At 38.9% G+C, this 16383-nt stretch overlaps 1 protein-coding gene across 3 annotated transcripts in view; it reads left to right on the forward strand.

Moving 5' to 3' along the window:
• Positions 1 to 16383, forward strand: part of SH3KBP1 (SH3 domain containing kinase binding protein 1) — a 212250-nt gene that overhangs the window by 167940 nt on the left and 27927 nt on the right. For all 3 annotated transcript variants that reach the window (XM_084227169.1, XM_084227170.1, XM_084227171.1), the window contains 2 exons: positions 9262 to 9363; positions 13265 to 13316. In XM_084227169.1, the coding sequence (XP_084083295.1) occupies positions 9262 to 9363; positions 13265 to 13316 (154 nt within the window). The remainder of the gene's footprint in view (positions 1 to 9261; positions 9364 to 13264; positions 13317 to 16383) is intronic.

Raw genomic sequence — 16383 nt, forward strand, 5'->3', positions numbered from 1 at the left:
TCTTGCAGCATTTCTTGGCTGCTGTGATTAGCAGTGGGGCATTAAGGTCTCTGTAGAGACAAAGCCTAACAATGTTTATTTGGGAACCAGGTGCAGCTTACTTTTCATTGGTATCTTTAGAAATATTACTGAAACACAAATGTTTGAGTAAATAAATAATTTAAATAAATTATTTATTTAATAATTAAATAAACTTTTAAGCCTGTGAGTAGTCCAGGGAGAGTGGAACAGCCAGCACTTGAATGCTGATCTCAGTAGTATAATATATTTTTTTAAAGTACACACTGAAGTTGTCTTTTCCTGGTTTTGTTACCACAAATTGTGATGCTACAACAGTGACTTCAAAAGAAGGGAATTCTTTTGTTCATGGGAAGTCCCAGATTTGAATTTTGACAAACACAAGTTCAAGCCAAGCTATGTAGGTGAAGTGGCAGAATCCCTCATGTGTGCAATGCTTCAAGATTTGCATAATTTGAAAGGCGTTTTGTTTGTAAGTATGTTTAACACAGCCAAGCTAATCTAAAAAGGTGACATATTTTGAGATAAAAAAGGAAAGAATCTTTTTTTCTACTTAGAAAAGATGCTGCTCAAATGCTGAGGTGTCTGGAAAACTGTGATTATTGCTCACAGTGTGGGCTTTAGATTCATTGCTTAGCTTCATCCCTTCTTTATTCTGAATGTTGGGTTCACCTGCTGGTTTGATAGTATTATCTGAAGCCCAACCTTTTCAGGGCAGAGAAAGCTATTTCAAGGGGAAGTAAAAATGCACATACAGTGCCAAGTAATTAGTAATTGTAATTAGGACCCAGGTCCTAAGATGTCTTCAATCTAAGCAGTAATAGCATTAAATAATCTTTCAAATGTTTTGTCCTAGGTTTTTATAATCTTTCTAAATACAGAAAATGTAATTACATAAATATTTTATCTTGGCTTATCAGAGGCATAAATTATGTCTGTTACTAGAACCACCTTTCATGTTTGTGTTGGCTAATTTAGTTTTAATTTGAGTATTGGAGTGTTAGAGTTTTATGATGTGGAACATATTTATTTTTCCACAATAATTCTGCTGACTGAACATTGCAAATGAAGTGAATCCTCAGAAGAGATGGTTTTGTTCAATAAGCAACTTAATTCTTCCTGTTTGTACAAATATTTCATCAAAGCTTTTTAGCCTCATTACTGATTAAACCATTTAGACACAGAATGTAAAGTCAAAAGATTAGACCTAGCCTGAAACATATTTAACAGAAAAAAACCCTGCTCTGTTAGATCCTCTGCTCTAATATCCTGGGTATTGCAGGTCATTCATTATTCTCAGCCAGTTTCTTTTTTGCAGGGTTCAATAACCTGAGCCAGGTTTTGAACAGACTTTTTCTTCTGGAGAAGTGTCTTCTTGTTGTGCCTTCCAGTAAAAACCAGAGCCTGGAAAGAGCAGTGTAACCAGAGCTGAAATAATGTCTGATTTCTATCTCTCCTGTTTCTTTCCATAGAGGGCTGTCATGAGGATTTCTTAGTAGAGCCTTGGAGCTTGCAGATAAATAAAAATTTTCCTGTTTATCTCCTTAAGCTTTGAAAGATGCAGGTGGCATTATCAGATGTAAGGTTCTGTATGGCTTGGGCATGAGAAGTGACAGGAGCTGGGAAGGATCCATGCAGGATTTGGGGCTTTTGGGATAGGTTAAAGATTTGAGCAGGATAAACCTCTGGGTTAGGGGCCAAACAGAGGTTAGAGGCCAGACTTGGAGGTTTCCTTTAATGCTTTTCTTTCATATTTCATAATCTACATATATTTGCAAGAAGTATGTAAAATGAAAATGGGTTTACTCCAAAATTGCTGCAGAAGGCAAATTTATTGTCTATTGGGCTGTCTCCTTTATCTAAATTATCTCATATTAGGTAGTTGTTGAGAGATTCATTCTGTCTTATTGACAGATCTTAAAATCATGTTTCTACCAAGGAGTACTTGATTACTAACCAGATGCTCTAAATCATGGCCATTTGCTTAACAGAATTTAACAAATTTTGCTTTTTTTTTGTACTGTAAGGTCTCAATCCCAGTAGCTGAGTTTATAGTAACAAACCTTGATCATTTGGAGAAGTACTGGGCAGCACAATGTGTGTGTAATGTAAGCCTCTGGAGAGATGCTTTCCTTCATTCATAGATAGTTCACCAAGTTTAATGAGAATTGATGAAGATTCTAAAATCAATTATTTTCTAACTCTTAAGATAAACTTGGATTTTGAGAATGATCTGTCTTGGTGTCAACATCATGACACTGAATGTAGCAAGAATTTCTAAAGAAACATTTTAATATTATTAAAATGCCTTTTCACCTGATTTAACACGACTTTGTTGTTTCCCTCCAAAGCCAAGTTACATTAATCAAGATCTGATGTGTTTTTAATGATGATCACAGGTTTGATAATCACAGAGCCTGTCCAGTGGCCTTCTCTGGTGTTTGTGAGAGCTGGGACCTCTTGGCCCAGTGCTGCAGTCAAACCTGGAGACCCCACAGGTGCCTGTAAGGGTGAGCTGAATGGCAGAGGGCTTGTCCTCCAGATTTGTCTTTCTATGAGCCTTTAATCCTCAAATCCAGGAGCCTTTATATGTTGCATGTATCTCTTTGTGTATTATGGTTGATGTCTTGAAAAGCTCAGTAGGTACATTTTGTTTGCATTAAAGGTGCTTTGTTTTTCTTTAAGTAATGATGTTGGCTAGCTGTTGTCAAAAGATTTCTGGAGAGATGCTTACAGTGGGTTTAGCAGTAATTTAATGGGGGGCTGCCAGCACAGGGCTGACACATGAAAGCTGCCAGGGCAAGCATAAGAGGGATTCATGGCTTTCTGAATAATGCTGGTTTTCCAGCTCAACATTCTTCTTGATGAGCACCAAGTTTAGAAGGGCAGAAGGAAAGCAGAGATTTAATGAATGGAAACTGCTGGGATTATTATTAGTACTAGTCTTAGTATTATTTTGTAAGGAACTATGTCTTCTAGTGGAGATTTCCAGACAAGTAATACTTTCTTAAACCCTGCACCATCATGGTGTATCTCAGTGCAGATACTACAGTATAAGCTTCACATGTACTTTTCTGGGGACCTGCTTTTTCTTGTTCTTAGTGTTGCTTTCTTAGCTGTGATTATGAAATCTCTGTGCTGGAATGGTTCTGTATCAAAAACTTTTAATCAGAGAGCTGAAAAATCGAGCAGTTGTGGGTTGATGTCTAAACTATACCTTCATATTTTAGCAGTATTGCAAAGTACCATCCTGTTCAGAGGACCAGACTATGCAGCAATCAGCTCCCTCAGAAAAACAGAAGTCCTATTTACAGATGAGAAGATTGGTCTTTTTCAGATGTATTTGAAGAGTTTACACAGCTGCAGTTCAAGTCATGGATAGGAGAGAAGATAATTACATAGCTTATTACTCATTTTGTGACCTTGGGGAATAGAAAAAAAAATCTCTCATTTACTTATACTGACAAAAGCTTTCCTCTTCACTAGGGGCAGCTTGGAAGGTAGGTTAGGGAGTGGAGAGATGAACTTGGGCCATGGCACTCTCTGAGATTGTCAGTCCTCCCAAAGGTGGCAAGAGAGGAGGGGAGTGGGTGCTGCCTTGGAGGCCTGGCTGCTTTGGGGGAAAAGGCAGGAAACACCTTTGCCCCTAAAGTTAAGAGGAAAGCACAGCTGCAGCAGTGGATGCCTGCTTCCCCTCAGGCTTCCTTGTGTTCTGGCAGAGCTGCAGAAACTGCTCAGCTGTTGGTCAATCCCCAGTATCAGACAGGTGTTAGTGCTGGAGAGAGCAATCTTGATGCACTTGCAGCTGGCTGCAGTGATGAGAGAGATGCAAGTCCAGTGGGCTTCTGAACACATTATAATGTATACATAGAGCCAAGTAGCTACAGGGTTTTATTGAAGTCATTAAGAACAGTCTCATAGCATACAGTAACTCTCCTGTAAGTGGCTTCAAGGAAAAAAGAATAAAAAGGGTAGAATAATGCATAGTACTTGGAAGAAAACATACACTGGAGCATGTCTGACATTTAAATTATAGTAATCTTGCATGCTTTATTGCTTCCTGGTAAAATAATGAAAAAAATCCAAATAGTAGAGTTTCATTATAAATATGCTCACAACCAGAAGTGCTGCTTTGCATTTTCAGCAAAAATTTTTGGCTTCCTTCACGTTCCTTTTATCTGCCTAGAGTACAAATAGTAGTGTGGGCTAGAAATAAACCCATCTCTAATAATCAAGTCTGTTTTTTTAAGAGGGAGAACTTTATATGAAACAAAAACCCCTCTGTCTGTGGGGTGTATGAAACTCCTGCCTCCTTGGGGCAGAGGGAAAGGCTGTGAAGCTGTCAGCATTTCCAGCAGGGAGAGCTCAGTCATGTTTGGTAGTGGGGTAATCAGTCACAGCCAAGACTGTAGCTGGGACACAGCTTGGCATGAGAGACACTTGCCAGGCATGAACTTGAGTCTTTTAATTTCATGGTCTTGAATGTGGCATCAGGTACTAAAGGGGGCTGACAGCTCTGCCTTATCCACCTCCACTGTCCCATCTTTTACCACCAGAGAAAGCCAGCAGTGGTGTTTGAGCAAAGGGAAGTTTCTGTTCCTGGCTGGTGGCAGCTGGGCTCCTGCACTGTGGGGATGCCATGGGCCAGTGTGGGGTCTGTGGGGTCTGTCTGGGTGCAGCTGCTTCTGAGCAGAGAGTGGAGTATTTGTCAGACTGCAGGGCATAAAGGGCTTTGTGCTGGGCTTTTTCTTCAAACTCCACCATCTTCTGCTTTTTTCCTTTTGAATTGAGAGCACCAAGGGAAGGAACAGCACGATGCTTGCTCTAATACAGAGCAGTAGTTCTGCTGCTAGGAAACATTTAAAGTAGAATGCTATGTGCAGTAGAGACCAAGCAATGTCATGATTTTTCACCCAGAAGAGGAGAAAGCATGACTACCATTTTATGACTTCATCAGTATGAGAGTGGCTGCAGGATCACTGCAGTTGCTAAAAGGTGACTAAGCCTTGATTTTATGCTGTCAACCCTACTTATGTATCACACTGTATTTCGCTTCCATTCAGTAACAGTGGGATAAATCTGGTGCTCTGAATGGAAACTTTGCCAAATATCTCCCCCTGGCTTTTGGCTGGTCTCTCTACTCATGTATCTCTCTTTCCCCTCTCCTCTGTCCCTTCTCTTTTAGTCACCACAGACATAAGTTTCAGAGTAGAACTGTGTTCTTTCCTTTCTTGTTCTACCATTGGTTTGGGTTTGTATTTTGTTTTCTTTTTTGATGTTCCCTTCTGGAAAAAAAAAAAGTCTTTTTTCTCCAGATGATTTTCTCTTCCAGTTTTATTCACAGCTTGCATGTCTCTCTGCTAATTCCATAAAGAATAGTTCTTCTCATTCTTCACATCAATAAAAGGACTGGTGTTTTTAGGTCACTTGTGTACACTCTGATAATTTTTGGCAGCATGTTGACAAAAGGTAGCTATATTCTGATTTTCTAGCGCTTTCCATTTCTCCCAGATTTACCCTTTCCTCTGACTTATGTAAATGTTCCAGCCTAGGCTGACATTTTATTACCTTATATTTTGTGTAATATTTATTTCTTATAAAGTTTAAACATCTCCAAAATTCCCCAACAATTTAGTCTTTCCCTTTGCTATGATTTGTCCAATTTTTGCCCACATATTTAGCACAAAATGAATGTTGCTAGTTATGCCAGTGTATTCAGTTTTTTATGCTTTATTTGGGAACTGCTGAGCTTGGAAGTAGAATGGCTGCTGAATGGATGTGACAGCTGGAATCACACCCTGCCTTCCCTGGGGCAGGCCTGATGGGCAGACAGGATGCTTGGCATGGAGGATTCCCTGTCCTCCCTCTGCCTGGCTGGAGGGACTGAAGGGACAGGGACAGTGGCAGGAGCCCTGTCCAAGTGTCCTGGTGCAGTCAGTGTGAGGCTGTCCCAAGTTACAGGTGACAAGCCTTGAGCTGTGCCAGGGGAGTTTTAGACTAGATGTGAGGAAAGGCTTTGTCACCAAAGGAGGTGTCGAGCGCTGGAGCAGGCTGCCCAGGGAAATGGTGGAGTCTCCATCCCTGGAGGTGTTTAGAGGATGTGTAGATGTGGCACTCAGGGACATGGTTTAGAGGTGGGCTTGGCAGTGCTGGGGTAAAAAAATGGATTCGGTGATGTTAGAGGTCATTTTCATCCTAAACTGTTTTATGATTTTACTTCACCAGAAATGAGGATAAAACCAAGATTTGTATTTTAATGAGAAAATACAAAAATCTCCCTCAAGATTTTTAATTTCTCTGTTTTATGAATCTGCCTCTGCTTGAACTATCAAAATAGGCCTGGCACTGTGGCAGTGAATTTCTCTGAGGTCTTTGGTTGCTCTGTCACTGCAATGAGAACGTATAGTCTCCAAATTAAGCTTTGGTAGGAGCTGATTTTTACAGTAGCTAAATGTTGACACAGCTACCCCTTAACTTGATGAATTTCAGCAGCTGGAGTATCTTTTTTGCCATGTTTTACTCCTTCAGTTTTATAAATATTTTTTGAAGGCTTTTTTCTTAAAGAAAACCAAAATGCATTTCTAGTATTTGGGTTACATTTTCTTCATAGGACTTTGGGGATGTTGCATCATCTGATTTTTGTTTAAGTTGTTATATGAGTCTGGCAGGATTATGTGGAGATAAAGCACAGATCCATTTGGTTTGTTAATAAATTTTGGGTTATTAATAAAGATTTGTCAATCTTGGTACTTGACAGCTTGACAGCTTTTCTATAAAATTTGCATTTTGAAATGATAGCTGTTTTACCCTACTTGAACACATGAACACAAGATATGTTAAAAAAAGACAATGTGGTTAAGATTGCATGGCTGATGGCAATCTGGAAGCTTTGCAGTGATTTTTGCTCAATGTTCACAAGCAGACACATTGTTTTCATCACTCTGCCTTGATTGTGCTTCCCAGCTCTGCCCTGTGTCAGTACTTGTGCAGCTGTAGCTCAGGTGTGCCTGTGTGCTGCTCTGCTGCCAGAAATTGCAGAACCTGCAGTTGGGGTAGCAGGAGGGCACCTCCATGGAGATTCTTCACCAGATTTCATCAGCAGCTTTTAACTTCTGAAATCTCTTTATTTCTTTCTCAGTGACCCAAAGGCCTCCTCTTGCAAGTGAAGTAAATGAGAAAATTAAAGAGAAACTGCCTAAAGAGATTTACTTACTGTATGAAAATCCACTGTGGTGATTGGCTGCATAAGCCTGAGGGACAAGCTGGAGAGAGAAAAAAGCAAACCTGCAGCTCTTTGGGATTTATGAAAGTGTGACACAAACAGGAGCTTCATGAAAACAAATGGGCTTTAAAAGAAGAATCGAGGAAAAAATTCATGTGTTAATGAAGTGAAGAAGTAGAATATTTGTGTTCCCTAAGAGCATAAAAAATCTAACCTATAAAGCATATATGTGATGTCTTGTGCTGCTCAGTCAGGATTATTAGCTAGTGCTAAGCTGTGCAATCAATTGAAGCACAAGCTTTTTGTCTCTGGATGCTTGAATTATTCTTAATATTTTTCAAAATCTGAATTGGGTCATAAATGTTTGGGCAATTTCAGCTTAGCGGCGCAGGGGTGGAGGGCACTGTAAAACTCACCATGGGACAGAACAGTTGAGTGCCCTGAATATTGGGCTGTGCAGGTGGACAGAGCCAAGTGGGAGAGAGCCTTCACACCAGGAGTGAGGGGTGCTGGCTCTGCAGCAGGAGGAGGATCCTGCACAGAGCCTGCCCTTGCCAGGCATGACTAACAAAGGTCTTACAGAGCTGGGAAATACCTCCTAAAGAACTGTGGGAAGGCCTGGGAAATGTCCTCCCTGGTGGAGGCCACCCTGATGGAGAAGGGAGAACATAGAAAAGCAAAGATTAGGCATAAGAAAAGATTATAAAAAAAGAATGAAAGGATTGGTTTGTGCCTGCATTACATCAGAAAAAATACTGAGCTAGGAGGGGGGAAAGTGCCAAATGCACCAAAACAGACATGGTGTAAAAAACCAGGCTCTTTAGCTGGTGTGTTTAGTTAGCACATGCTCAGGAGACCAGGAGGACTAAATAAGCTAAATAAAGATTCTAAAACAAAAAAGTAACAACAACCACCCCCAAAGCATAAAAGCATAAAATGATCTTTAATGTCAGTCTGTTTTCTCTCAAATATCATCATCCAGTGTTTGTCAACCGTAACTTACAGAAAAATACCAACAAGCACAGTCATTGTGAACAATATTTTTAATACTTTGTATTAAGGACACCTCACTAAGTTAACCTGCATTGTTCTGTCATCCATTTAGCAGCTGAAATAAAAGATTTTATGGAAATCAGGAAAGGTTGGTCAGCCTGATGTTGAGCCAACTGCAAAAATTGGCTGAAGTGGTTTTAAGACTGAGCAGACAATGGGTAACTTTCCTGTAACTCTGTTTTGGAAAACAGCTGAGCTGTTTCAGCTTGAGCTTTCAGGAAAAAAGAATGTGGAAAATCTCAACAGGAAGCATTCTATGTAGCAAACACACAGACACAAAAAAGGGAATATGGAGCACTGAGGACTTAGGGAACCATTTCAACCTTCTCTAAAATGTTGTGGCTTCTTTTACTGTTATTATTCATTACAAAAATTACTGCTATTTTCTATCATTTATACTCACAGATGTTACTTATTCACCTATTTAGCTGTACATTGTTTTACGCTCTGCATTGTACTGCTCAGAAATGCTGCAGAAAAAGAAGTTGATGCCAGCTATTAATCAGGTGCATTATGCCTTATTAATTGGAGTGAGATGAAATTTAATAACACCAATGTGTCAAGCTTTTTTTGCAAGTATGGGAAATAAGGGAGCTTTTTTATCTCCTGATGTATGATGTTTAATGAAGTTATTGTCTTTCTGCAGAATGAAGTCAGAGAGACATAGGGTCATGCATTATCAAAATGCTGACTTGTTTAATAGATCAAATGGTGAACAAGCATTTTGTTTTAGACACAGACAAGGTCTTGAGCTCTTCCAGCATGTTCATTGTTCTTTCCTAGCTGCTTCATGTGATAATGGAATGCAGGGTGGTTATTGAAGCTTTTGTCTGATAGATTACCCCGTTAACCTGGCACTCCAGCAAATTGTCTTATTCTAGGACATTATGTAAGAGAGGACTTCAGCTCAAAACTCTGTTCAGTGCACCAGCACACTGTGGTTTTCATTTTATTTCATTGTTTTGTAGGATTGCATTGATGTGGGTTGGTGGGAAGGAGAACTCAATGGCAGACGAGGTGTCTTTCCAGATAACTTTGTCAAGCTACTCCCTTCAGATTTTGAAAAAGAGGTAAGCAATATATTCTTTCATTTTCATTTGAAAATTCAGAATTAAAGTAGAGCTGAAAGAAATCCTCTTTCAGATATGTGATTTTGACAAAGTTTTACTTCTCTATCTAATAACATAAAGGAAAAATATTCTGGTTAGAAAGCATCCATAAAAAGAATGTGTGGCACTCAAAGTCATATTACAGAGTTTCCTTGAAGGGTTTGATTTGCCCATGCAGTCACCCCACCTGCACTATGCTGCTCTGAAAGCCCTCTGTCCTGTGTCCTACAAGTTTGAGAGAGAGAAGAACTTGAGGTCCCAGGACTGAGTCATGTGATGCAATGATATCCAGAATTCTTTAATCTTCTTCATTGTTTTTGTGGTGGAATATGAAATGTTAAGAGTATCACCTGCATGCTGATGGACAGCAGTCAAGCACTGTTCCAGAACAAAAAGGGTGAGATTTTAACTGTGGAATTTGAAAAGTAATAAGCTTTTGGTATCTCAGAGGCATGTTTCTTTACCTCTCAGAATTACTAAAAAAGAAGGTATAAAACCTGTGCAGAAGTTTTTCAGCTCCTATTTATTTGAAAAAGATGGCATTGTTAATTTGCCAGACAATATTTAGAAATCTTGTGGTTTCCTGGAATAAATAATGGATTACTTCCCCCAAAAGACCATTCCATATTTAGGAACCTTGTGAGTCATCAGTGGGATATTACAAGCTTGCAATCAGGCTTTTGATGAGTATTTCACAGTGATGGGGTAAGCCTTCTGTGATAACACCAAAACTTACTGACACCCAGCTTCCCTCTTTGGCAATAAAATTGGATCCTGAAGGCAAAAATTAAATAACTTGGAAAGCTTAATAAAGCAACTATTAAACAACTCACAGAGGCTAACATGATAATTATTGAAAAGGAAAGGAGAAGAGCAGCAAAAACTGTGGGAGATGAAAAGGCAATTCCACAGCAAAGTGCATATCCTGGCTTTAGGCCTAAAAATGAAAGAAGGTGATTTCTAGAACAGGCAGAAATCAAACACCTGAAGACATAGTGAGCCTATTATAGAAGAAAAAAATTCTTATTGGTATCCTTTTTTTTTTTTTTGGTGTAATTATTCAGTCTTTTTGAACTTAAAAATTATGTATCTTTAAAGTGATTTTTAGAGTATAATTGAATATAACTTGTAAAGTAAATTAGATATTCAGATGCTTGGAAATTGCAGCTAGGTTTGCTCTAACTGTAGAGAATAAAATTTGATTAATTTTTGAAATGCCACAGATCTGGCCACTTGAGTAGGTAACTGGTAGGACTATAGACCATCTGTCTTTGCTTGAATGAGTGCTAAAAGGGAAGGAGATAAATACTTTACCAGTGTTTTTGTCAGGTATTTTCTGATGCGTTCCAGAAACCTTGGATTCCATCCCATGGTCTGAAAGCATTTGTTGCAGTAGTTCTTCTGTCTGTTCAACAAAAGCTTGGGATCTCTTCCCATCTCCTTGTCCAGTCCCCAATTTTCCAAGCCTGACTCTTTTCCACACATGCCTTTTTGTTCCAGCCTTTTTCTATTCACTGCCTAGTCCCAGTCTCCACCTCTCAGGTGGTCTCCATTACAGGATTTTCTCCTGAGCTCACTACCTGAGTCCAAATCACCATCTGGATTTACTTTCTATCCCTACACCAAATTTCTTTATACAGCTTTTTTTCCTCTCCCCTTTTAGTCTTTGTCCCTGCTCTGTAGTTCTGCTCTCTTCTTGTCCAGTCAGTCCTGGTTTCCTTTCTGTAAATTCTAGTCTGTCTCCATCACCTTCTCAGTTATCTCATCCAGCCACAGACCCTTGTAAATCCTTCTCGCTGCTCCATGTTCCTCTAAGGAGTCTTTTAAGGCTCCTTCACACTGCACTCTTTCCAACCTTGCTCTGTCCTATTGAAACAATCTATTTCCCTCTTCAGCTTTCAGTTAAAGCCACTTTGTCAAATGAACCATAAAACCCTTTCTCCTTTGTGTCTCTCTACATAAGTGCTTTGGTTTTAATCAGCAGTGACCGTAGAGCACTTGTTATGCTTTGGAAGACATTTCAGGGGATGTAACTTAGACCCCTTCCAGGAGAGAACTAAGCCAAAAGATGTGCTAAGGGAGTGCATCTCTTGTATTCCAGCTGTGATATATGGTCAGTCAATGGGAGTAGTCCACAATAAAACCCCAAATGCCTGTATTGTACTGTTGAGTCCTCAGCATCAACTATTTCCCTCTGCAGCCATTATCAACAGAATTCCTAATGCCTATCCTAGGACATTCATTGTCCTTGTCTCATTTCCTTTCCAAATTTCTATTCACTCTTCTGCATTTAAACCTTAAACCATGCTGCCCAAATTCTTGTAGAAGTGTCTCTGAGAGTGTAAGGGACTCAGTGTTTGTGGACAATGGCCCAGGGGAGCCAGGCTGTAGAAGATCATTCTGATCTCCCAAGTTCTTGGCCACAGCTTTCTCAGGTTGATGATGGGAGGTGATCTGGTAGGAGAAACTTGAAGGTTGCTGGATGACAACTTTGAGATTCAGGATGTTAGGCTTAGCCTGTCTGGGCGAAACCTGGAATTTTATTTTCTCATTTGCTAGATTTGAGAGAGAGTCCTTGGAAGAGTATGTGGCAAGCACTCAGCCTTCACAGCAAACCTGCTCACTTTCAGCACTCAGACCAAGATGTGAGAGTTCTTGGGCAGACACTGAACTAATTACTGCAAAGCAATTGATCTTTCTCAAAAGCTTTGGCAGATAGATAGAAAATAATTGGGGGGAGAGCAGGGATCAATAAGAGTTTGAGAGAATACTAGCCTAAATGGCTGATTGAAGTTTGGCAAAGCTGTGCATATCTGGAAAAATCATTTCATTTCACATTTGTTCCACAAGATAATATACATTGCTACATAGCCAGCAATGTAGAGAAAGTGATTGTGATCAATCTGCAGCAAAGGAAATAAAGTCCTTCTCAGAAAAAAAAGAATGAACATATGGGAAAAAGTGTTTTGTTTTTCTTTCTTAGAATTTCTTTACAATAATCTTGATAGCCTGTTGCGGTTTTTTCAAAGTGAGAGATAGGGAATGTCATTAGATCTAGCATGATGCTCCATTTGGTTCTGTACTTATTTCAACATACTTGTGGTGCCTGCCAGTGTGCTGTGCATGCATTCACACACATCAGCACACAGGAAAAGACATCAGCCCCCAGCCTCAGGTGAAGAGAAATTGTTCTGCCAGAACCATGGCTGGTTATGTTTCTCAGTCTTACCATTACAGATCTGAAAGGAAAATCATCATAACAGTGAAGGTAAAAGTATTAAAAGGACAGATTAGTCAGAATAATTAAGTTCATTTCACCAAACATCTAAAATTCTGATCTTTCACAGCTGGAACTCTAAATATATCCTAGTAAGTGAATAAAGAGTAACCTTTGTTGTATTTCCGGAGTTCTGCATTTTTGCCTCATTTATGGGTCTGAAAATACCTCAGGTTTTGCCACATGTATCTCAGAGTTTCTTTGTGTTTGTTTTTTGGGTTTTTTTGGGTTTTTCCCCCCCAAAAAAGTAAATATTTACAAGGTTAAATTTTAAAGAAATAGACTTCTTCATTAGATCAAAGGTCATATATTCCTCCAGTCTTAAGGTACATAAAATTATCTTTTTTAACCCCTCAGCAGGACATTTCAATTGCAAATATAAAATGATATTTTATTTGTCAATGCCATTTTCTCTCTTCAAATTCATTTAAATGAAGTTATTTCAGGAGAAATATGTGACAGATCAGTAGTCTTATGACTTGTAATTATTAATGTTAAGCACTTTATAATCAACTCCAACTTCTGTATGAATGAGATTTACAGGCCCTTTGAAGCAACCTGTTTTCTTCTGTTATTAAATTTTAGAGACCGAAGAAACCACCGCCTCCATCAGCTCCTGTCATCAAACAAGGATCAGGTAAAGTGCAGTTGAATTTTTACAACACATATCAGTGAGCACATCTCAATCTAAATTAAGTGTATTCCAATTTGTATAGAATTCATCTGTATCAAAACTGACAAGCTGAAGTCAGGGCAACAACTAATAAATCATACTCAAATGCAAATAGTTGGTAACCCTGAAAGACTGTGCTGTAAATGTATTGCAGTCAACCATCTATACCATTTCAAAATAACCTGGTTTGCCCCTTAATCATGTTAAATCAGAGCAAGTGTTTCAGTTTTTCAAATTGTTTTGGTTTTGTTCCCTGACTGGAGTTGATTGTGTGCATGTCCTTCAGTCTGTGGAACCTGAGAATACCTGCAGGAAGAAACTGCATTCACTACAGATCTGATTTATTCCAGAGACACAGAGCTTTTTAGAATATCTATAAAATAGTGTCATACAGTGGCCTCCTCTGAGCTGCAATCTAAGTCTTGCAGATCTGCATGAATGCTGGATCTGGCTGGCTGCTCCTGGTAATAGGCCATAGATTCTTAGTTTTCAATACTTTTATAGCCCCAAGTGTAAAACTAAAAGGAATTATCCTGAATGGTTATGTAGATAAAGGTATTGATAAAGCATTAAGGGGCTGAGTATGTTTTTCCAAACAGAGGAGTGCTAACAAAACTGATTTTGTGATTTGTTATACTGAATTGTGTGTAGTTACTGAGAGCTGAACATACTTCTATTTGTAATTTTAAAAGGACCTCTCCATACTAATTTTCAAAAGTGCCTGCATGATTTATTTTTATCATGAAACTTAGAAACAGTTAAAGAATCTACGCACTTGACAGTCCTGAACTCAGAAACCAAATTCCAGTTCCATTCATGTAAAAATACAAATCACAAGGCAGGGGATGCTCTCAGAGATTTCATTTGTATTGCAGTTGTGGTGGAAACATAACTGTGGCTGGAACTCTTTAATCCCTTAAGTCCAGTCAGTTTGTAAAAACTCTGCAGCAGCGCTACTGCAGGCACACATTAAAAACCAAAACAAATATGTCAAATCTCCAGACAGTTTTCTTTTTACTGTGATGTATTCCAGCTTTTGGTGCTTTAAAAAATAAATTTTCCTCTCCTACAGACTGGAGCTGTTAGTAGAAATGCAGCTTATACCAATATACAATTTAGTGTGAATTAATCTGCTATAATTAATTAACTAGTTTGACTGAATTTGTCATGCAGTCCTTTGACTACAGAATCATGACCATAAATATTTGTGTTTCTTATTTACATCCCTGGTTTGTTCTTCACTCTGCCTTGAGTCTTAAGGAAACATAAATTTGATTTTAAATCAGTAATAGTGTCCAGAGATAGTAGTATGACTTTGCCATCTAGTGGTGGTTGCACAACAACGATGTCTTAGTGACCAGGGATGTTAAAGCCTGAAGTGTTTTGTAAAAACTCTATAAAACTTCATATTTATTTCAATTTATACTGCTATAATTAGAGAATAACACTTTTAATAGGTACCTGCTTGCATACCATGCTCTAACTATGTCACCATAGCATTTTTCCTTCTGAAATGTGCCCATTTTCAGCAGGAAAAATGGTTATAAAAAGGATGCAGACAATCTGATTTAGGCCTTCTAAGTCTATGTCAAAGCCGAGACTATTGCAGTTCTTTCATTTCATACTCATTCTTTGACAACTCCTGGCTGATCAGGCCACAAGAGTTTCTTCTGACACATATCTAGAGCTGAAAAATCATCCCATGTTTATTACCATCCTGCCTTCCTCTACTTTGTCAAATTATTTCTTCACTGAGATTATACTGTATGTATTTTACTACATCTCCACATCAGGTCTTACTGTTGATAGAAGGTAACAACTTCAATAATGCTTCTGCATATTTGACCAGTCACAGTGTGATGAATAAATTTAAAACTGTCAGGTGCAGTCTAAATAATTAAATGTCAGCATCTTCTGATGCAGAGCATAAAATCAAAGCAGAGAATTGGAACTTGTCTTTGTAGTGTATGTGTGTAAAGAGGAGTCTGTATTATAGTAGAGATAGAAATTTATAAACTCTACAGCAGTAAACAGCCAGAGACTTCTGTGCTGCATTTTACAAAGCCAGGTGAAAACCAGAGAGCCAAATTTAGGAGCACGAGTTCCTTAATGAGCTAGTCATTGAAAAGCATTGGCATTTCACTGGGTAGCTGGGGTAAGCAACTCACCTGTGTCCAGACTGAAGGGTGGCAATACTCTTGAGTTCCTCTGGGAGCTGATACAGGGCTCCCAAAGCTTCCTTGAAGGTGACCTGGGAGCTAAGGCAGGACCCTGGTGCCTGCCTGGGTATTGATTAATTTGGGGCTCACAATCCAAGTAGGAAGAACAACTGAGTCTGGGAACTCCTCTCCTCTGTGTGTTAATGATGACTGTTAATCACAATGTAATTAGGTACAGACTTATGTGTCTTTCTTTTTGAACACACTAGTGTGTGCAAGATTATTAATACCTTGACTTGTGCTTTGCATAACTTGAGTTTTGAAAGGCTTTAATTGCTTAAGAGCAATAGCTTCTCCTCTCAGGAGTGAAGCCTTTTTCATAGAACCATTTCCATTGGAAAAGACCCTTAAGATTATCAAATCCAACCATAAATGAGAATTTAGTATTATTTATTGACATGGTATGTGGTACTATTGCCTGTCCAACAGCACACTTGGGCAAAGAAACAGTGGCTGGTGATCACCACTGATGACTGATTTCTAGGAACCAGCTGCAGAAGGGAGTTGCAACAGCACATTCAGAAAATGTAAATGCACTTGGGAACTGCATATAATAGAATAAATTGAAACAAAAAAATTGCCTTGTGCTCCTTGCCCTGCCTTCTCTGCTTTTCTTGGATTTCATCTACTGTAATTTTTATTGAAATGCTAATAGTGTTACCTAAAGCAGTTTTCAACACTACTAAGTTGAAATGGCATTAGCACCTAGTGGTTAGCCAATGCAGCAAAGCCAATATCCAATAAAGTGTTTGTTAAAACGTGGGGATTAGAAGATTTTATCTTGTATGTGCCAGGAAATTTTTACAAAATCT

This window comes from Fringilla coelebs, assembly GCF_963513975.1.
Source record: "Fringilla coelebs genome assembly, chromosome: 2".
Lineage (NCBI taxonomy): Eukaryota > Metazoa > Chordata > Aves > Passeriformes > Fringillidae > Fringilla > Fringilla coelebs.